Source organism: Sorghum bicolor, chromosome 8 (assembly GCF_000003195.3).
Source record: "Sorghum bicolor cultivar BTx623 chromosome 8, Sorghum_bicolor_NCBIv3, whole genome shotgun sequence".
Classification (NCBI taxonomy): Eukaryota; Viridiplantae; Streptophyta; class Magnoliopsida; order Poales; family Poaceae; genus Sorghum; species Sorghum bicolor.
In genome coordinates this window covers 58,915,179-58,937,687 of record NC_012877.2, presented here as the reverse complement: position 1 = coordinate 58,937,687, position 22,509 = coordinate 58,915,179, and the positions used below count along the sequence as shown (strand labels likewise).

The 22,509-nt window shown below is 42.9% G+C and overlaps 2 protein-coding genes across 2 annotated transcripts; one reads left to right on the top strand and one right to left on the bottom strand.

Moving 5' to 3' along the window:
• LOC8076648 (auxin-responsive protein IAA31) lies at positions 219 to 1,989 on the bottom strand. Its single transcript, XM_002442432.2, has 3 exons — positions 1,409 to 1,989; positions 905 to 1,258; positions 219 to 800 (listed from the first exon to the last, which is right to left on the bottom strand). The coding sequence occupies exons 1-3, from the start codon at positions 1,705 to 1,707 to the stop codon at positions 719 to 721; spliced, it is 735 nt and encodes a 244-aa protein (XP_002442477.1). The 5' UTR covers positions 1,708 to 1,989; the 3' UTR covers positions 219 to 718.
• On the top strand, positions 17,109 to 22,509 carry LOC8070109 (auxin-responsive protein IAA30). The gene is made up of 5 exons (XM_002443451.2): positions 17,109 to 17,667; positions 20,019 to 20,272; positions 21,521 to 21,653; positions 21,781 to 21,842; positions 21,964 to 22,509. The coding sequence occupies exons 1-5, from the start codon at positions 17,309 to 17,311 to the stop codon at positions 21,999 to 22,001; spliced, it is 846 nt and encodes a 281-aa protein (XP_002443496.1). The 5' UTR covers positions 17,109 to 17,308; the 3' UTR covers positions 22,002 to 22,509.

Below are 22,509 nucleotides of genomic sequence, written 5' to 3'. Positions count from 1 at the left end.
ATTTTTCATCATATTCAGTTGACATGTTGTTTTTTTACAGACAGCAGTAACAATGATGAACTAGAGTTCCTATAGAATGGATTTGTTTCTGTTTTCTCTTGTATATTGGAACAGCTGTGTGCTTGATTGAGATTGAAGATGTGAACTTTCAGGCTTTTCAGCCTGCTAGCTGCGCTGTTCTTGCATTATTTGCACATTGCACAGCCATACAAAAAAAAGAAGGAAATAGAAATACATGGATAGATAGATAGCTGAACTCACAAGGGGGGGAATTAAAGGCCCAATTTCCCCCCTTAGCTTGCAGCACTTGCACTTACAGAAGCAATCAAGTACTGATTGATTGATGGGTAGATATAACTTAAGTAAGACAAGAAAGAAGAGTGATCTTTGGCTTTGTACAAACACACATGGAGATTCAACTCGACTCTCCACTCCTTTTTGTGTTGCTAATAACACCTACAAGTAGTACCACAAAAGAAAAAACAAAACAAACAAAGTGACCACACATCATTCTTCCACGCATGCACTTGGATGCACAAAGCTCTGTCTCTCCTTCAACCCAAGCAGCTTCATCTTCTCGTCAGTCGTTCTCCATGCTTTTGGTTTGCTGCTCCATTGTTGGCAGACAAACACGCTTTGGACAACACAAGAAACCCCAAAAGAACAAAAGAATCTGCTCACGAATGCACAAGCCGTGCATCTCGATCTGCGACAATCCTCAGTTGTTCTTGACTGATCCGAGTCCTCTGGCTTCAGATCCCTTCATGATCCTCAGCCTCTTGCAGGTGCTGATGAACATGCTGCAGAGAAACACACACAAACCAAACAAGAATCAGACACCGTCCAACACATATCTCTGAATCAAATCATATAGATGTTTGGCAAGCAAGAGCGGCGGGCTTACTCGAAGGGCACGTCGCCGACGAGCATGAGGTCGCCGTCCTTGTCCTCGTAGGTGACGGCGAAGTCGGAGGGGTTGACGGCGGGCGCGTCGGCGGATCCGCCGGACCCGGAGAAGCAGAGGAACATGGCCTCCAGCGCCTCCCGGAGCTCGCGGTAGCCCTTGTACATCTTGAGGTCCACCTTCCTGAGGTAGGGGGCGCCGTCCATGCTCACCTTCACGAACAGCCCGGTCGCCGGGGCCTCCTCCGCCGGCGCCGCTGGCGCGGGCTTGCTCTTGGCCGCCGCCTGCTGCTGCTGCTGCTGGAAGCAGCTCTTCCTGTACGACCTCACCGGCGGCCATCCCACCACCTGAGCCCTGCAAGGAAGGATATATACATGCATGACATGAGCCGCTGGTACTTGCTGCAGCAGAGCTGATCTGCGCGTGCGTGCGTGCGTGGTCGCCGTGGTGACCGCGAACCGAACGCTCGATTCGGTGCCTAGACAGTAAGACGCTAGTACTCACTTGGCGGCGGGCGGCGCGGCGTCGGCGTTGCCGTCGCGCTTCTTGGGCGCGTCCTCGTTCCCGCTTCCGACGACGTCGCGCTTCTTGCCCCTAGGCGTAGACGGCGCCGGCGGCGTCGTCGCGGCCGGCAGCAGCGGCAGCTCCACCGCCGCCGCCGCCGCCGTCGCCTTGTGGACCTGCTGGGGCTCCTCCTCCGTGCCTGGCAGGCCGAGCCTGAGCTCCGTGGCCCTGAGGTTGTCCACGTCGTCGGCGGCCTTCAAGCCGAAGCTCGCTGCTGCTGATGCTGCGGCGACCTCCATTGCTTCTCCTTAGGTAGCTTCTCCGGTGCGGCCGGCGCTCGTGGGCAACGGCCGCGGTTTGCAACTTGGCTCAAGAACGAATTGAATCCGACGAGCTGCGCTGCGCCTGCGCCTGCGCTGCCTGGCTGTGCTCGGTCGTCGTCGGTAGCTGCTGGTGGTGGTGGTGGTGGGTGTCGCTGTGGTGTGGCCGGCGACCCCGGCGTGTATGTTTTATAGAGGTGAGGCCGGCCCGGAGGGGCGTGCGAGGCGGAGGCGGAGGCGGAGGCACACACACGGGCGGCACGCGCACGTACGTGCCAGAGCCCAGAGCGCCATGCGGGCGTGCGTGCGTGCAAGCAAACAGCTGGGGTGGTTGCGCGGCAGGGTGCAGCCGTGGGCGGCCTGCCAGGCCGACCCGGGACAGCCCGGCCCGCCCCACACTCCCCCAGTGCCCGTCGCGGGCCCCCCCACGGGAGGGTATGGTATTTCTTCGTCGGGTCACGGGTTATTAGGCAGGCCATCGCATCGTCTGTAGTGCCCATGCCGGGTCGTGATTTTTTTTTTCTTCTACACGGACTGCAGCTGCAGGATCCGAATCCGATCCGATAAGCAAAAGCTCTCAGCAGTATATATTTTTTTTCACAACAAATCAGTCAACAGTATTTTTTTTATCGTGACTAAGACAACACTATGAGTCCAAGTTGGCTGATGCCATGCCCATGTAGCAGGGCACAGTACACAGGTGTTGAGCTTGCTTTGCTCATCATCTGGATATGGATTTTTTACTATTGTTGCTAAATGGAGGAGGACGACGACGACGAGCTCGAAAACCCGGACGCTGTTGGGGGCTGGTGGAGTACGGGCCGGCACGCCCGGATCCGTGTACTAGAAGGATGCTATGGTGGTTGTTAACAATGAATAGGCAGGCAGGGCGCCAAGAAACTAAATCAGACTAAACAAGTGAGCAGCGCTGCCATGATTAGGATACATGCTATCATTAGAGATCTCTGAGAGCTAGCATCTTCTAATTTGCACATACAATACAATACAATACTCCTCCCCTAGCTACCTCCCCTCTCTCCCTCCCTCCTGCCCATTTGCCCTATAAGATATTAAGGGAACAATGTAACATGCATGCTTTAATTGGAGTATAGTATATGCATATATACATATATGCATCAATGCATGCACACTTAGCTTGTCCAATATTGCATTTCTCCTATCTCTACACACACTCTGTCTCATGGCCATCATCATGCATATATCTGTCTTTCTCTCTCCACTACACCTTGTTCCTCCTTTCTCGAGCCTTGCTTCTTTTGGTTGGCCTGTGGGGCCACCTAGCTAGTAGGGCAGTAGTAGCCCTAGTGGAGGGGCTTGTTGTTTAATTAATTAGCCCCAAAACCCACCCCGCCAAAGCATCGTTAAGCGGTTAAGGATGCTTTCTTTTTGTAATTTTTATGTTTCTTTGGATACCGCATGGATCCGAAAAGGATTGTTAATTTTGCACTGTTAGTGCTGTTCCTTTAGCTAACCACCAAATAAAGCTCCTCTTTTTTTTCTCTCTTTTTAGGCATGTATGGTCCCCCTTCAGGTAAACTATGCTAAAAATTTGGTGATGGGATATCATACGGCGCGCGGTGGTCCAGCCACAGAAACCTCTAGAAAATATTGTCTGCTTTGGATTACTTTATTCTTCATCCTTGTTTTGGACTTGCTATAATAACAAACTTATCTCTACACATTTGGGCAGTTGAAATTCATTTCAAATTAAATGTTCAGAAGAGTTTTGGTATGTATGTACACTTGCACTATATTTTACTACAACCTTACATACATATGCTTGTCCATAATCAATAATAATAAAATTTCAACAAAAAAATCAATAATAGTACAGTAGTGCCAGTCAGCATCAATCTAGTGTTATATGTACTATTACAGTACATAGATTTATTATGTGAAACTGCTTTTACTTCCTTTTTTTTTTGCTATCCTCAGTAACTAATCCGCATCGATATACTAACAAATTAAGCTATGTATATTTTGGTGGTGGTACAAGTAGAATATAATCAAATTAATTTGATTCCTGACATATATGCATGATGATGAAGAATTAGATATCTATTAATTGCACCGAAATTCCGACCACCATGTTTGTACATTTGACTAGCATATTAGGCAATGCAATGCAGAGATACCTTATGTTCCTGCAACCTCCTACACTTAGGAGCTAGAATAATGCTCCAACAAAGAATCTTTTGGATCGAATTCGCGGCGAAAAACAAGCGCTGCCGCGCGCTTGATTACATATATATATTATTCTCTACTGAAAACTAATTAAACACTACATGTAGGTAGTAGGTTAGCTTTGATCCTTCTTCCAAACCAAAAATATTTGGTCAAGTACCATCCATGTCGCCCACTGATCTATCGTCATGAAGTTTCTTGGATTCCGGAGTTAGACAGACAGAGAGAGAGAGATGTGCAACGGTGCATGGAAAACATATATAATGCTTGTTGATTAGCAGTGGTTATTAAGTACAATGGGATTAGGGTTTAAAAACAGGCAGAATCTTTTTTGCACTGATCGAGTTTTGAGGCGGGGAATTAGGGCGGTGCAGCATGTTTGACTGTTTGCTGCTGCATGCATGCTTGCTTGACCTGATACACTAGTATGCAATGCATATGCATGCATTGCATGATCGACTGCATGCACCGACTAAATGCTGTTTGCTGACTGCTCAGCGGTGTTGGTGCATCATCAGTACATCCAATCCAAACCTCGTTAGAAAAATTTCCATGCATGTACTGATGATGCAGCTATCGTATATAATAATATAGAGTAATTGTTGTAGCAGGACGACTAGGTCATAGTGACCCACTATTTTTCCTGTTATTGGTTTGCTCTACTTTGGCCGGAGAGATGCTCTGTGTTGTAGCAACCACCTACACATCCGTAGCGCATATATATATAGGCCTTGTTTTGGGGTCTCTGAACTGATCTTCAGTGACATTTATATTAGTTAGGATTAGTCTCCCTATTATCCTTTAATTTCTTTTGTATTATAGCATAAATGTTCTTTTTGGTTCTAGTGTGTGTGTGTGTGTGTATATATATATATATATATATATATATAGGCCTTGTTTAGTTCGCAAAAATTTTCAAGATTCCCCGTCACATCGAATCTTTGGTCGCATGCATAGAGCATTAAATATATATATAAATAAAAACTAATTGCACAGTTTACTTGTAATTTGTGAGATGAATCTTTTGAGCCTAGTTACTCCGCGATTGGACAATGTTTGTCAAATAAAAACGAAAGTGCTATAGTGGCAAAAAACGAAATTTTTTGCGAACTAAACAAGGCATATATATATATATATATATATATATATATATATATACACACACACACACACATTAGAACCAAAAAGAACATTTATGCGTAATTACGTAATTACGCCATTAAATAACTAAAGAGGATACATTATGGGGAGACGACATATGAATGTTGGGGGTGGCTGCCCGCCCCTGCCTCCGCCACTTACTACAAGTCTAGAAAACTCTTCATTCTATAGCCTGGTTATAAAAGTCCAAGATGCTCCTAGGGTAAACTCATCACATCATGGGGTACATCGTCTCTTATACGTGGATCTACCATTACTTCTCCGTTCTATATTATAAATCATTTTAGCTTATTTTCTAAGTATATAGCATTTGCTATATATGCATCTAAATATACACTGTATCTAGATATGTACATACATATCTAAACTTATCCGCCTAAAAAACTAAAAATAACTTATAGTTTAGAACGGAGAGAGTAGTACGTAGTACGTACCAAATTAATACTCTTGCAACATTGTCCATGTTGCTAGGAGTATTTCCCGACACGATATATATATACCACGCACTGCTGAGATGGAGAGTTGGACCAGCAGTGGACACGGCGAGCAGCTGAGCAGTGGCTCGATCGAAAGATACATCTGGATGCATATCCATGGCTACTCCATCCCCGTCCCATGCCCACACCGCGTGCGTGCATCTCCATGGACGATCGATCGACCCAACAGGCCAAGATGGGCGCGCGTGGCACTCGTAGTATGTACTCCTACGTGCAACAACGATGTATGCATGCATGCATGGGCCCAGGATCCATCCCGTGGTCCCCACGTACGTACATGCATCTATGCCGGGGGGTCCCATGCATGGACAGCTAGCTCGATGCATCGGCGCCAACTTAACGGAGAAGAGAACTGTAACGAACGAAGCGACGACACGCTAAGAGTGTACTCCAAAATTCAAAAAAAAAAATTCAAGATTCTTCGTCACATCAAATCTTTTAGCACATACATAGAGCATTAAATAAATATAGATAAAAAAATAATAATACTTACACAGTTTATCTGTAATTTGTAAGTCAAATCTTTTAAACCTAGTTAGTCTATAGTTGAATAATAATTGCTAAATATAAACGAAAGTACTATAAACTTCAATTTAAAAAACTTTTGGATCTAAACAACGCCTCAATGCTTGCTAGCAATAGCTAGCCGCGTGGACAGTACAGTGTGCGCAAGTGAGACGTCGCCGACTCGCCGGAATGTAGCTACCTAGGGCTCGCTAGTCGCTGCTGCTAGCTGCTACGTACTGCTAGCTAGCACGCATGTCTCATCAGCGGCAAAAGATTGTTGTTGCACAGCCGCTAGCTGGCTCGTGCGTGACGCGTCGACGTCGTGCATGAATTTTTTGGGCCGGGTACCGTACCTGTCGATATGGATGTAGTGCTGGCCGGACTAGCTAGCTAGCTACTGTGTGAGATTTATAGCTAGCTAGCTTTATATATCCAGCAGCTATAGTAAGCGTGGCGTCAGTGTCACAGCACGCATGATTGCACGTCCAAATTTTATTTCATTTGACGTAAACAACTTTATAAAACTCTCTACTGAGACTAACCTAAATGTCGCAATTGATTAATTAATTAATTACTGGTAATCAATTAAAACCGGTGGCTAGATAGCTGGGTAGCTATAGGATAGAGACAACAAGAGAGAGCGTGCGTGCGTCCGCAAGGTTTGGTCGATGATATCGCCCATGCATGCATGCACACACCACATCCACACGTACGTTCGTGTGTCACTGTCCGCGCGTGCACACAGACTGCGACGTCGTTCCAAATTTCCAATTCTATGGGAGTAGCTAACCACACGATCGAAGAGCGTATATATATATATATATATATATATATATACCCTCTGCTTTGTACAGTAGCTTAAATGATACTACTATACATGTGTATTGGTACGTCTATCATCACGTACGTGCTCTGTCCTCTGCTACTGCAAGTTATTATATGAGTGATTAATTTTAAGAGGGCTGAGATTCGTAGCTAGCTAGGGACCTTTCTTGTTCTTATCTTTTTGCCCTGTTGAATTTGAATAGAATTTACTGTAGTTGCCAAAGTATTATATATACTTTTTCTCATCTCCTTGTGCCGCATGCATGATCTCCCTTGTGTAATAATTTGACATGCGTTTAATTGAAACATTAGTATAATTAAAGACCTATATATGTGGTTATGGTGTACGTTTGACATAGAAATAGATATGATATACTAACACTTCCAGTATATAGATCGATGCATAAGTGGTGTGAATGATAACACGTATCGCCATGCATGTATGCCTTTAGTTAGCTTTTCTATATTGTACTACTACTGTAACAATTTTCGGAGATTGGCATTTTGGATTTTCAGAGACGGGCACGGTGTCCACTTCTAGCTAGCAAATATATAATCAATGGAACACAGTTTCTCTGCCTTCAAGGGCACAATGCTCTAACTCTTCCGCCTATTGGATTCGATTTGAGTACGTACTTTCTCAAAACAAATCCAATGGAAAGGAGGATGAGTAGTGGCAGAGCTAGAACAATTGCGAAGGGGATATATTTACCTTATGGATGCATAGATTTTTATTGTCGGGTGCGAATATGGTGAAAAATTAGATATTATTATTGTTTTTTTCATTTTTATGTGGATGCGGGCGCACTCACAATCCGCCCATGAGGATGAGAGCACGTGACTTTAAGGCAGAAAAAACTTTACCTAATCACTAGTAGTAGTCATCTATTTTTCAGAGGTGGGTACTTTTTAGTTTTTAGAGGAGGACATAACATACGCCTCCGACAAATAGTCACTGCTATTAATCAGTCACTTTCAGAGGTGGGCATCGTGACCGCGCGCCTTCTCGCTAACATATACTATAATGGGAGATGGATGCCTTAAGTTACCTGCCTCAGTTAAATCTTACGTATGGATAGGTTTGTAGCTTGGATGGTATGGATACTTGAAAGAACATTGAGATCTTTTTAAGTGTGGTTAGATTCAGTAGTGATATTTGAAGCCTCATCGTATACTTGGGCTTTGTTTAGATGCGAAAATTTTTTGTATTTCGCTACTGTAGCACTTTCGTTTGTTTGTGGCAAATATTGTCCAATCATAGACTAACTAGAATCAAAAGATTCGTCTCGCGATTTACAGTTAAACTGTGTAATTAGTTTTTATTTTTGTCTATATTTAATGCTTCATACATATGCCGAATTTGATGTGAAAAGGAATCTTGAAATCTTTTAGGGTGAACTAAACAAGACCTTGCTTAATTACGCGCGGCATAATTAAGGTTGTGTTGATATATACTGGAGCGGAGAGAGAGATGAGAGGGAGATCAGGTGCAGTGTATGGTGGCCTCTGACCTCTCTCTTCCGGCCGGCCAGTCGAGTGCATATGCGTGTATATACGTATATATCTTAGTCTGTCCTGCCGTGGCGCAGGGTAACACAGATTCAAACGCCATGCTCGGCTCCCTGGCCCTGGCCGGTCCAAAGTAATCATGCATGCATGGATCATCGATCACGATCCGAATCGATCGAGAGGTACATATACGTACGCAGCGCAACTCGTGCCACGTATACTAGCTACGTTACGTGATGAGTACATTTTTCATCTATCTCATGCATGCATGCAGGTTCATGGCACTTGGCCAGACAGGCATCATGTAGCACATCTCGCTTAATTAATTACCTGGGTTGTGTGTGGCCCGGCCGTACACACACAGGTTGGCGTGTCCACTGTCGGCATGATGCATGCATGCACGAACGACGTACGCGCGCGCGTGTACCCGCACGTACAGGCAGCGTACGTGCTTGTTAATTTTTTTTTCTTTTCTGAAAGAGTACGTACAGGCAGCGTGCTTGTTGAAGCCGGCCGGCAGGCGACGTACGTAAAGTATGGTGCAGACGGTCTGCACGTACGTACGTACGTACGTACGAGAGTGTGTACCTGCACGTACGTACAGCAACACCCAACACAGGCGTGGCCATCTTTGAAAAAAAAAAGTTAACAACTCATCTGTGGAATCGACTCTCCATGCGTGCAACTCAACAACTGTAGCTCTCGAATGACGATCGACTGCAAAATTTTCCAGTCATTTTAGACCTAATTATATATATGTTCAACGGAAGGCATCACCCTATATATATACAAACAGAGAGTTTCATAGATGGCTTATAATGTACTTCCTGCACTAGTAGAGAACCAGCAAACACCGCTGGTTTAAAATTAATACCCCATCACTCGTACATTTCATTAGAACCAGTGTGGAATGCTATCAAACGATGACTAGCTTTTGCTGTTGGTACAACCGACAGTAAATAATGGGGCCTTTGATTTGGAAACCAAAAATTAAAATGAGAGGGACAAAAGGACGAGCGTTTCAAGCCGTTGTCCACCGCTTCATCGCTAAATTGTTCTAACTCGTATAGGCATGATTCAGGAGTTCGAGTCAGCTATGAGATACAAAGGAGGTGATCATCCACTATAGCTAGACATGAGTTGCTCTAACTCGTATGAGCATGGATCATACGAGCTTTGCTCATGTACGAAACACGTAAGTTGTAATAAGCAGGACAGAAGAAACTCTCCAATACTCGAGTACTTAGAGAGAAGTGGACAAAGATTAAGAAAATTTTGCTCTTTAATACTAGATAATAAATAATACTTCTTTCTGGATAATACCCACTCTTATAGGTCACACGACAATGCAAATCTTGTGGTGCCGGCCGCCATGGCGACACATATATATCTCAGAACCAGAGATATGCATGGGAGGCGCAGCAACCAGCAACAAGTGGCAGCGTATCCAGCATGCATCAAGACACAGGTTCTAGAAAAGAAAAGATGGAGTTCATGGACTGCCAGCAATCCCATGCATGCATATGTGCCAGCATGGACCGACGACGACTGACCGGTCGTTCTCATCGATCGATCGATCGCGTACGTCGTAGGTCTGCGGCAGACACGGCGGAGCTCCGCTGACACGAATGCCTGGCCGTACGTGCCAGAATGCCACATGCATGCATGCATGCACGGGGCCTTGTTTACCTCATCCAAAAACTATTTTTTTTTTCAAGATTCGTTGTCACATCAAATTATGCGGCACATGCATAAAACATTAAATATAAAAGAAAAATAAAAACTAATTGCACAATTTATTTGTAAACTGCAAGATAAATCTTTTGAGTCTAGTTAGTCTATAATTAAATAATAATTGTCAAATAAAAACAAAAGTGCTACAGTATCGAAAATCAAAAAAAAATCAGAACTAAACAAGGCCTTCATTCCATGCATGGTCCCCCTTTACTGTTTCTCAACCTCTCATCACTGTTCAAATCTTGATTACTTTTCGGCATTGGCGTACAAACACATGTACCACGTACATCATGTATGGTATGGACCACGGATTGTACGTACGTGTTCTCTGCATTGTTGACCGTAATTGATATTGCATGGTTGTATGTCTAGTAATAATTTTTTTTGTAAAAAAAAAGGTGTCTATTAGATGTATGCCAATGCACCTACCACTTTGAAACGATGGATCGAGATCGAATGATCTACTTTAAACGAGACTGTTATAGGATTTTTCTTTCACGTGACACGAAGTTAAAGAAGAAAGATGAAACGACTAATAATGCCGTGGGTATGTGACTCGATCGAGAGAGTAAGGAGGTGAATTAGGTCACTAATTCTTTCTAAACTAAGATTTAAACTTGAAAAATGTATTTAAATGACTGTTTAGCAAGATTCAACTAGACTAGCCTACTTTAGAAAAAGTAAAACCACACAAACAAAAGCACTTGCAAAAACGTAAAGTAAAAAGCTCAAGTAAAGAGAGACGACAAAACTCCATATGTAGATGTGGTGATGTATCACATGGTTTCCTCGATTACCAAAACGCAAGACCTGCCTAGTTGCCAAGCCTTCCCTCGTGACAATATCGAGCTCTCGGCACTTATAAAGGCTACCATCAACCAAGGCATGTACCCTAAACACTAGTAAGGTTCATCGCTTGCCACCCGGCTCTCCCGGTTAATTACCAAGGTGTTATATTCCATACAAAGCGTGGCCACTACTAAGGAAGGGATCTCATTATCCAACGAGCACCAAACTGTGTTGCTGCTCCACACAAAGGTTGGAGGGTCATCGACATTATTGAAGAGTCACCAAGACTTAATGGCTCATATATATTACAAAAGGACACTTAGCCCACACACTCTTGCTCTCATAAGCTAAGGCCCTAAACTCTCACAAAAAGATGGGCGCTAAGAACTATCCTAAACCTTGGATATGATCGTTAAACTCACGTATAGTGTGCGTGGTTGGAGTTTTTTCTACACTTGCACTGCTAGCTTCTCATCCTATAGGGGGTGTTTGGCACTGCTCCATGAACTCTGCTTCACAAACTCCACTATGGAGCAGCTCTACGAAAACACTCCTACCGAGACAGAGTGTGTGCCAATCACATCAGACTCCACACTTGTGGTGTCCTTGATGTCATGTGCATGCTTAGCATATAGTCCATCCTGCACGTACACGTAACGTACGTTTTAGTACGTACAATTCCTTGTGAGCTGCTCGTTTCCATCGATCTCAGACATGCATTGCTCCGTATGGCGTGTGAACGTAGATGCTCGTTTTGGTTCCACGCCGGCTGATCACGCCTTGGGATTCATGCTGGCCGTCCCTCACCCGATCCGAGGCCTTCTCGATCCGTAAAGTTTAAGGGCCTTGTTTAGATACATCCAAAAACCTAAAACTTTATAAAATTTTCCGTCACATCGAATCTTAAGTATTAAATATAGATAAAAAGAATAACTAATTGCACAATTTATCTGTAAATCACGAGACGAATCTTTTAAGCCTAGTTACTCCATAATTAGACAATATTTATCAAATAAAAACGAAAATGCTACAGTATCAAAATTCAAAAACTTTTTGCATCTAAACAAGACCTAAATGTGCCTTAAGAGCATGTGTTTTCATTCTCTTCACGTTAGATTCGTATTAAAAAAATATGCAAACAATATCTCAATATGAATCTACATTAAGATATATATTTGTATATTTTTCAATGTAAATCTAATAGTAGAGAAGAACTAGGGAGCGCATATGCCAAAAAAACAAAAAAAACGCCTCCCTTCTCCCACTTGGGATTGGAACCTTTTTTTAAAAAAAAAAAGGAGTAAAACGGGTCCACTTGGCAAGGGAAACTGGGTTCGGAGAAGACACCCCGGCAGGGCGGCAGGCTCACATGATGGCCGCCGTCTGTGGGACCCACCAGACAGAATATCGTCACATGTGTACATGAAAACCTGGACCCACCATCCGTGAAACCAATTCACCAAGAATGTACATCAAGGCCTTGTTTAGTTCCTAAAAATTTTGCAAAATTTTTAAGATTCTCCGAGACATCGAATCTTTAGACGTATGCATGGAGTATTAAATATAGATGAAAATAAAAACTAATTGCACAATTTGGACGGAATTGACGAGACGAATCTTTTGAGCCTAGTTAGTCCATAATTGGACAATATTTGTCAAATACAAACGAAAGTGCTACTATTCCTATTTTGCAAAATTTTTTGGAAGTAAACAAGGCCCAATAATAATATCCAACAAATGGGTTTATTATCTTAGGATATAGACCGAATTCAAATCATTCACTAACAAAACAATGATTTAATTAATAAAAAAACATCTGGGCATAACCTCAAGGAAATATAGCATATCAAATTCTATTTATATATAAGCACTTATAACTCGCGCTTAAAATGATTTTCTAAAATTAAAAAAAAAAGGAAGTTTCCGTATCAGCACAAATTGAAGTGAATAAATTAATGGAAAACCAAATAAGAACCGAGTAAAATCTAGCTTTATCTCCATATGTACGATTAAAAAGGCAAATTATACAAGTGAAAAGTCCACACCAAGCATATTTATTACTAGAAAGGAACAGCACTACTAAAGGCCCAATTTAGTTCACCCCAAAATCAAAAACTTTTCAAGATTTCTCGTCACATCAAATCTTATGGCACATGCATGGAGTATTAAATATAGACGAAAACAAAAAGTAATTACACAGTTTGCCTGTAAATCGCGATATGAATCTTTTGAGTCTGATTAGTCTATGATTGGACAATAATTGTCAAACAAAAACAAAAGTGCTACATTACCTAGAACAAAAATAATTACGAACTAAACAAGGTCTAATAAATAACAATTAATTCACTGACATATGGACATTGTTTTATCAGCGTGTGACGTACGTGCATGAGGAAATTAAGAGTTATATTGCTCTACGTACCAAAGAATGATAACTGTTTGAGCTCATATGTCTAAAAATGATTTGCTTGTTATATTATACTTATACATTAAACACTCAAAAAAACTTATACATTAAACGAAATAAATGAAAAGGTGTTCCTTCATGGTGCGGACACTGTCATGAGATTAGAAGTTTAGGTGCATTTTCTATACTATCGCTAATAGCTACTCTCATCTTTAATGAACCATATTGCGTATGTATGTATGTATACTCATCTATTAGTTTGGGAATATTTATATACTCATTTTAAGATACTACAAATCTTAATTACTTTGTGATTTTTTTTCAAAAGAGCCCATATTCTGTTAATATATTATCACAATATCATTATAGTAGTATAAGAAAAAAGTGTAACCATATACTCTATATGTATTTGCATACTTGACATACATACTACCCTAGATGGTCTAGTATTATCATATACTTCATCTACATAGTGGCGAAGCTAGAGCAATTTAGAGGGTAGTACGCTTCTCTTGTAGATGTAAAAATATAAGCAACAACCATAGTGAAAATTAAATTTTAATAGTGATTTTTTAAAATTTTGTGGGTTCATTTGCACCCACAAGCTATAATGTAGCTTCACATACACTTCATCGGCCTATATATACTCAAATCTAGACATACACATGGCCACATGGGAGTAATTACACCCTGAGAGTAGTAAATTATTTTCCTTAGAAGTTTTTCTATATAAATTCATCACTTTATCAATCTATGATAATTTTCTGTGCTAATTAAGCACCAAATTCCTGGACAAAGTTTGGTTACAAAACTAAATTAATTAGAGATCAAAAAATTCGAGATCTATCTCGGGTACTTAAGTTCGGTCCTTGATCAATTATATCCGTCTAATTTCAAACATTGTTTTTGAGCTCATGTGCCCCGTGGACAATATTCATGTTAAGTATCGTGACACCCAAAGTGTCGAGGGTGTCAATAGGGGGTACCCAGCGGATATTCCTGACAAAAAGATCAAAAGCTAACCAAGAATCAGGCTCGACAATCCTTCTCTACAAACACGGGTTCATCGACATTCTGGCTCGACCCACAGTGCTTATAGCTATCGATCTCGGCCTCAAATACAGAAAAATGGTCGAGCGAACGGCCGGGGGCTCGATAGCAGGCAACCGTCGATTACGGAAATAGGCGTCGAGCGAATCAGCCAGCCTCGAGCGCAAAAGCGCTCTCCCGCCGTCTATCGCAGGTACGGGAGTCAGAGCATTTAATGCGACTGACATGTTTAGCAAGCACATGAAACGTGATAGGCGATCGTGCGCCTGTCAAATCCCATCTTTCCCAACTTTATCCTCAAACTCGTACACGCGGGTACAGTTGCAACAGGCGTAATATACCATCAAGAGACCACCTCGAGACAATAGAGTCAGCGCTCCCGTACGCCAGAGCCGCCTACGCCGCCGGACCCTCGAGCCCGCGTGCTCCTTCCCAGAGAAGGATCGGGCGATGGAAGTCAGCGCTCTAACCGCTCCCGACGCTGTGTCTGCTACGGAGTACAAGCGTGCACGTATGCAGACCAATACCAGACGACATACTAGAGAAAAGTTCAGGAGATACACACACAATCATCGCCAAGCACACTACGAACAAGACGGATCGAGGTCACGCCGGCACGGAAGCCTCGAGTGGACCGGTGTCGTACCCCTATCGAGGCCTATTCTAAATGCCTATACCCTGTAACCCTGAGCCTCCCCTTGGACTATAAAAGGGGACGCTGAGGACGGGCAAGGAACAAGACATGCAACGCGTAGAACACCATCCATACTTCCCCACGTCCTGCTAGGACTTAGGAATTCCGGCAACACTCTCTTGTATTCACCCATGTACAAGCACTTAGGTGCAAGATAATACAAACTCTCCCTCTCCCGCTGGACGTAGGGCTTTCATTTGCCCGAACCAGGATAAATCTTTATGTCAATCTTGCATCACCATCCGGAAAGGAGAGCACGCACACAAATTTACTCGTTGATGTTACCCGGGGTCAAAACACCGACACAAAGATTTATAAACAAAAGTCCATCTAATTTGGAACACATGGAGTAAATTCAACTACTGTGAAATCCCCTTAAAACTAACCTTGTCTAAATCCACTCTCCTAGTTTTTCTTATGCCCACTCTCCCAGTTCCAAATGGGTGAAGACGGAGTTTTAAAAAAAAAGTTGCCAAAAGATTAAAAAAAAGGAGTACAGCGAGATGATTGTGTGGGACCAGACGGTCGAGTGGGCCCACGACCGGGTCACGTGTGGCCCCACCGCACGGTCATTTTCCCGCGCGTGTGTGGCTTCCAGCTGGTGACTGGACCAGAGCCAACCCCCCTTTCCATGTCTCTGTCTTCTCGCGGCTCATCGATCGCAATAATGATATGGATCAAATTGCACACATCCCTCTCATGGCTAATTACCAAGCTATTTGCTGCTCCAGTGCCACGAAAAGGAAACAGTGAATTGATTGACGAAAATACAAAAGTTTCCCCGCTTGAAATCATTCATGGATCGGATGCACGTGGTGACATTTTTTCTCTCTTTGTTTTTTTTTAAATGACTCTACTAGGGAAGAGGCAAGTTTAGTGTATACTACTATATATATATATATATATATATATATATATATAAATATATATAATACTAAAGTGTAACTTCTAGAATCGGAAGAAATAATAATAATATATTCCATTAAGTTTAATTTTGTGTGTATGTCTGCTCAAATAAATGACTGCTATCATGACGACCAAACTATCAAAGCTTTTATGTCTTGGAGAAAAAGTTTGAATGAACTTATAGGCTAGGAAAAAGAAGATATACCTGAAGCTACTACTACCAAAGGAAGTGCAGCTAATGGTTATCTAGTCCAAATTAGCAACCAACCATTTGGTTTCTTATAAAGAGCGAGATCAATTATATTGATTAGGATATGTCCTTTTTAGTTTGGTTGTGTGTCTCTATTTATTTGGTGCATAGGCTAGAGAACAACCCCTATTATTATCCAAAAATGTAGTGGAAAAATGTTCATGCAAATTGTAATGGTCGACGTCTGTTATTTTTACACAAAGGTCATCGTACACTCAGAGTCAAGTCAAAACACGTGTGGTCAGTAGCAAAGCTAAAGCAAATTAGTAAGTGATGCGTTTGTCTTATAGATGTAAAAAAATTAAGTTAAAACCATGCATGGTGGGATTTTTGTTTTAGTATTGGTTTTTCAATTTTTTTGTGGATACATGTGCACCCACAAGCTATAATGCAGATTCGCCACTGTATATGGCCATGTGTAAATTAAAAGAAAGAACCCTAGACAGGAGAAATATATAGTTTCAGGTGCTAGTATATATATATGTATTCTAGCTACTATGCCCATTCTGAAATATAGGACATTTTAATTTTTCTAGATATATTGATTTAACTATCTATCTAGACATAATGTTGTATTTAAATGCGTTGTATGATTTGTACATTAAAAACCCCAACCAAACGACTTGTAATAACAATTTAAATAAAAAGGAGGGAGTAATGTACACGTACATGTGTTGTGTTGGAAGGGAATCTAGGCCACACTCCACCCCCCCCCCCCTTCCCCCCAAAAAAAAAAGATTCACGGAAAGTTGAAACTTAATATTGTGAGGGTGGTATGTGAAAAAAATTAGACGGCCATGCAATGCATTATGATGAGCGTATTATTCTACACACCCACCCCTGCTGGCATTATTACTCGTGGTCGTGGCCCCTCTTCCCAATCCCCTTGCATTTGCAAAGCCTCCTCCTTTACATTTGCAAAGCCAGCCGGCCTCCTCGTCCTGGCTCGCAAGCAAAGCAAAGCAAACGAAGCAGAAGCAGGGAAGAAGAAGAAGGCGAGAGCCGAGAGGTGAGGAGCTAGGCCAGTGGCGCCTGCAGCAGCAATGGCGACGACGGACCTGGGGTTCGAGGAGACGGAGCTCCGTCTGGGCCTGCCCGGCGGCGGGGGAGAGGTGGTCGGCGAAGGGAGGAGCTCTGTCGTCTCCTCCGGGAAGAGGGGCTTCGCAGAGACCATCGACCTCAAGCTGAAGCTGGAGCCGGCGACTCCCGCGGCCGTATTGAAGGCGGCGGAGGCGGACGAGCATCAGGACGGTGTTGCCGCCGCCAAGGAAGACGCCGGCTGCGTGGCCGCCGCGGAGGAGGCCGCCGTCGGCGGGAAGATGAAGAGGTCCCCGAGCCAGAGCAGCGTCGTCACCGCCGCCGCCGTGCAGGCTGACCCCGCCGAGAAGCCGCGCGCCCCCAAGTACGTCCGTCCGAGCACTCTCTCGTTTCCTTTCCTCCCTGTCTGTCTAGCCTCTGAGCTTATTAGCTCCGGACGTATACGTGCATGCATGCTTGCTTAATTAGCTCTCTAATCGTCTCATATATTTCTGCATGCGCCCATGCATCCGCTTGATCGAATTGACTAATGATGATATCTCTCTCTTGAGATCAGTTCATTTGTTTGTTCATATATATATAATTAGCTAGATATATAGATCCTTTGTAACTATATAGTATATCTCTAATAAATTCGAAATCCAAAGCTAATGAAGAACCTGCTGCTGCCATGATGCGCGCGGGAGCTAGTTAACAAACTTAGCCTTAATTATATAGCTGGCTGCTTTTCGGACTAGCTAGCTAGCTAGCTAGCTAGAGCTCTCTCGAGGTACAGTACAACATATACACAGTGAAACGGCCTGAATCGATCATCATCACACGACTCCTTCATGTGCATGCAGCCATATGACGACGACAATAACCTAACCTCTTAATTGTGAAAAGTTTACATGCATGGCCTATATATTTTTCATGGCACAGGTACTACATTAGATTTGGATTTTTTTTTGTTTTTGTTTTGAGGAAACAGGAGTACTATTAGATTTGGATTTCGAAAAAGATATATACTAGAGCAAGCAAAGACATATAGAGTGCTAGCTGGGGCCATTTTTCTTGTCATCGATCGATCACACAGGCCATGCACAGTGTACTCGATCGATCATATCTAATTAACCTCCAGAACCAGATCAGCATACGTGTACGCCTAAAATAAACTTGCAGAGATCTGGATCCGACGTCACAACTCACTACTGGCACAACGAGAACAAACATATATAGCAAAGATCGATGCAAACGGCCAACTGCGTGCAGGCTAGGGGATGGGAAAGCACACAAACTTTTCTCTCTCTCTCTCTTTCTTTTCTTTTTCATGCAGCAAGTTAGAACAGAACACACAGCTGAATTGGATCTAGCGCGCGCGCACACACACACACATATATTACATAACAATAACCATGCATATGCATTCTTGTTCATCGAAGAACACGTACGACGACGATGCATGAATGCCAGCTGGTTGAAACGAAACGGATATGATATGAGGCAATGCAGGAGGACTTCTAGAGAGAGAGAGAGACATGGGCACGTTACGTGTGGGGCAGCGGGGAGACAGCGGCTAGTGCCGACACGATAAAAGAAACAATGAAAGAACAGCCCACCACCACGTACTACTGCTTGCTGCTGCTGCTGCCTTTGCATGCTTTAATCTAATCTCCCCTCTCTCTTAGATCTCTTTCTCTGCAGGCTGGCACAGTAATTAACAGCAGTGTCATTTTTGTCCACATCAACATCGATCATTTTCCACATCACTCTCACTAGCTACTTGCCTCCTGTTCGTGATCGATCCATCCATCGATGGCTCTCCAGGCTTCGAATTGATGGCACGGTAGAACGTACAAACAACTACTCTACTAGTAAGTAGGTTTAAAATATATATATATATATTTTTCTTCTTTTTTGAGGGGGTCCTGTTGCCCATACTGTCCGGGCCCTTGCCTAGCTATAGTTGCCTGCCGAGGACTATACTTACTATACACCCATGCAGCATGGTCCTAAGCTACATTGGGTTCACCGTTCACGGATCGCCACTCTAGATCTGCTGTCCCCTCCAACTTTCTTTTCTCCCTTCTATAAAAAAACACACACATTTTGCATATGTCTGTTATATTTGGGGAACGAAATAAGGAAGAAATATATAGTAGTGATGTTAAAACTGTTGTATAAAATATGCTTTCATACACACACACACACATTTTGCATGAAAGATAAAAAGGTGCCAAATTGAATTGGAAGGTAGCAGGTACTACTCCACCGTCCACAAACAGTACATGTGCCACCACCACAATCAAAAGGTTCCTCCTTTTCCAAGATATTTTTTTTTTGATGCCCTCTCCTCCCAATAGCACCGCGTCCTCCCGTCCATGGACCACAACAGTTGAGCTGATCTATACATATGTGCTTGTGTTACATGCTCCAAAGCACGTACAGTACAAAACCAAAAGCATGCATGGTTTGGCTAAAAAGTACTATAAAAACACAGTTTAATTAAGCTGGTTGCAATTTGCACGGTAAAGTGTACTGTATATATACTTTAAATCTAGTGCTGGATCTGGATGCATGGATGTCAGCTAGCTGGTGGTGTGTGTTTTAATCTCTGCACAATAAGTACTGTACTAAAAAAATCTTGTCATCAGTAATTGGTTTTGACAGATCAGGGGAAGTATGTATATATATCTGGTAGTAATAATTAATCTATATGTACGTATGTATCTGCAGGGCTCAGGTGGTGGGATGGCCACCGGTCCGGTCGTTCCGGAAGAACATCATGTCCGTGCAGTCCGACAAGGGCGCCGGCGGCAGCAAAGACGCCGACAAGTCCTCGCCGGCGGCGGCAGCTGGCGGTGGTGCGGCGTTCGTGAAGGTGAGCTTGGACGGCGCGCCGTACCTGCGCAAGGTGGACCTCAAGATGTACAAGAGCTACCAGGAGCTGTCCAAGGCGCTCGAGAAGATGTTCAGCTCCTTCACCATTGGTACACACACACACTTAACAATTACTAGTACTAGTTACCACATCGTCACAGTAATAGATTTTTCTACATTTTAGTATATTATATAAATAATAAACCTGGTCACACTTGAAGAAGCTTGGCTTGTTTTTTTTTTGAACAATTTGAAACACTTTATATTTTGAAAAAGAGGGAGTGTACTCATCAAAGTAGGCAGTAGATCTTTCTTGTATATATGCACTTTTCGTCAGTGGCGTAGCTAGAATTTAGAGCGAAGGTAGTTCATTTTAGATATAAAACCAAACCATAGAGTGATCTATGTGTGATTTTTATGAATTTAGAGAGCTCATCTACTATAGTTTAAGTTTGAACTAAATTTTAGGATGATCTATGGACCACCTGTCCACCTAGCTAGCTCCGCCTATGCTTTTCACCTTGTTGGAGTATATATTGCCCGCCTTTTCTCGACATCTTCATTATTTTTCCATGCCGGGACTACGGTAGTTTCGCTCGTGAAACTCTAAAAAAGGAGTACCTTTGTACTAGTTACACCACTTACTAGTGCAGTAGTCCATAATTTTTCACGGGTTTGGATTGGAACTTGGGTATATGCATGATTGCATGGGCATTCATCATGCATGTGTGGTGGTGGTCGCCATGTGGTTTTGCCAGTGGTGCGCTCCATGATTTGCATCCTTGGTAGGTGTCCGCCCTGGCTGGCATAATGCCCATTGTCCCTCCAACACACATCTCCTCCCTCCAGCTGCTAGCTGCTTGTACATCATGTGTAGCAGAGATGGTGGATCATGATCATGTGTGCACACGCTTGATATATAAGATGATCAGGTAGTTAGCTCCATCATTATATTGCCATGTGCTGTTCTCCGACACCTCGATCTACCTCTAAAATACTCCGCGTGTTCATCGGCGTGCAACATATCTTACAGCTAGAAATATGGAAAGGTCTGCTGCTGCTGTTGCTCAGCTATATATAGCCATGGATTTGTTTATTTTACTCTAAAAAAACATTACTTTTATTGATGGATTCCATATGTCGAGCTAAGCTAGCTAGCTAGCCTGTATTTCGTTCATGCATACCGAACCTCAGATTCAAATAAATTTCAAAATTGACTGTATACGTACTCCCTCGATTGGTTGTTTGCAGTACATTGCAGAGGCTATAGTACTATGTACCTTGACCTTGACTTGGATTATTCAGAATTAACCAACTTTATTCCTCGCATGAATATAATGATGATGTGGTTCATTCAGGAAGCTGTGGGTCTCAAGGGATGAACGGCATGAACGAGAGCAAGCTGGTGGATCTGCTCAACGGCTCCGAGTACGTGCCGACCTACGAGGACAAGGACGGCGACTGGATGCTCGTCGGCGACGTGCCGTGGGAGTGAGCACTACTCCTTCTTCCTGCATTATATTTATATTGTTGCCTATTCTGAAAGTATGCGATGTGATTGCATCATCAGCTTCATCATTAATCTTGGAATTTTCATTTCATTTCATTTTATTTTCAGGATGTTCGTCGAGTCATGCAAGCGCCTTCGGATCATGAAAGGATCAGAAGCCATTGGCCTCGGTGAGTTGACATTTATGATGAGTATTAATCTCAACAACAAAAAGACAAGGTTCAGATGAAATTTTCTAGGGTATTAAGTAAATTGCTCATTTCATTTGGTCTCCCATCTCTGAATTTTCAGCACCAAGGGCCATGGAGAAATGCAAGAACAGAAGCTGAGGAGAAGATTGAAAGCTTGCATTGCATCTGAACACCATGGATGGGTGCAAGAAGAACCAATCTCCATAGCTTTTGCAGCTCTGCTCGCCTCTGTATCATATCGTCCCTGCTCTCCAACTCCAAGCCTCTATATCTCCTGATCAATGAAGTCATTTTGGTGTGTCAACTGTTCTATCATATCTGTGCCAGTTTGTCAGTAAACGAGTCGATCACTCAGTGTTCAAGTCTCATCTTGTCCTATACTACAGAAGAGAAGCCATGAACATGTACCTGTCCTATAACAATGTCTTTTTGCACTACCTGTTCTCTCCTCCTCTTCTTTTTTTTTGGTGGCTCAAAATGCAAAGGCACCCTGCTCCTAATCAAGGGGCCCTTTTGCATCTTGTCCATCAAAAGTTGTTTAATTATAATTACCACGGTGTGTCAGTGGAACAAATAACTGTTTCAAGCTGTTAAAAAAAAGTTGTGTTGTAATATGATCATCGCTCTCCCTCTCTTGTTATTTTCA

Bases quoted from the DNA above. Each gene is read 5' to 3' on its own strand.
- LOC8076648 (XM_002442432.2), bottom strand. From the start codon at position 1,707: ATGGAGGTCGCCGCAGCATCAGCAGCAGCGAGCTTCGGCTTGAAGGCC. The intron at 1,259-1,408 runs GTGAGTACTAGC...CCTTCCTTGCAG, and splicing joins GCCGCGCCGCCCGCCGCCAA to GGCTCAGGTGGTGGGATGGC. The intron at 801-904 runs GTAAGCCCGCCG...GTTTCTCTGCAG, and splicing joins GTCGGCGACGTGCCCTTCGA to CATGTTCATCAGCACCTGCA.
- LOC8070109 (XM_002443451.2), top strand. From the start codon at position 17,309: ATGGCGACGACGGACCTGGGGTTCGAGGAGACGGAGCTCCGTCTGGGC. The intron at 20,273-21,520 runs GTACACACACAC...TGGTTCATTCAG, and splicing joins GTTCAGCTCCTTCACCATTG to GAAGCTGTGGGTCTCAAGGG. The intron at 21,654-21,780 runs GTGAGCACTACT...TTTTATTTTCAG, and splicing joins GTCGGCGACGTGCCGTGGGA to GATGTTCGTCGAGTCATGCA.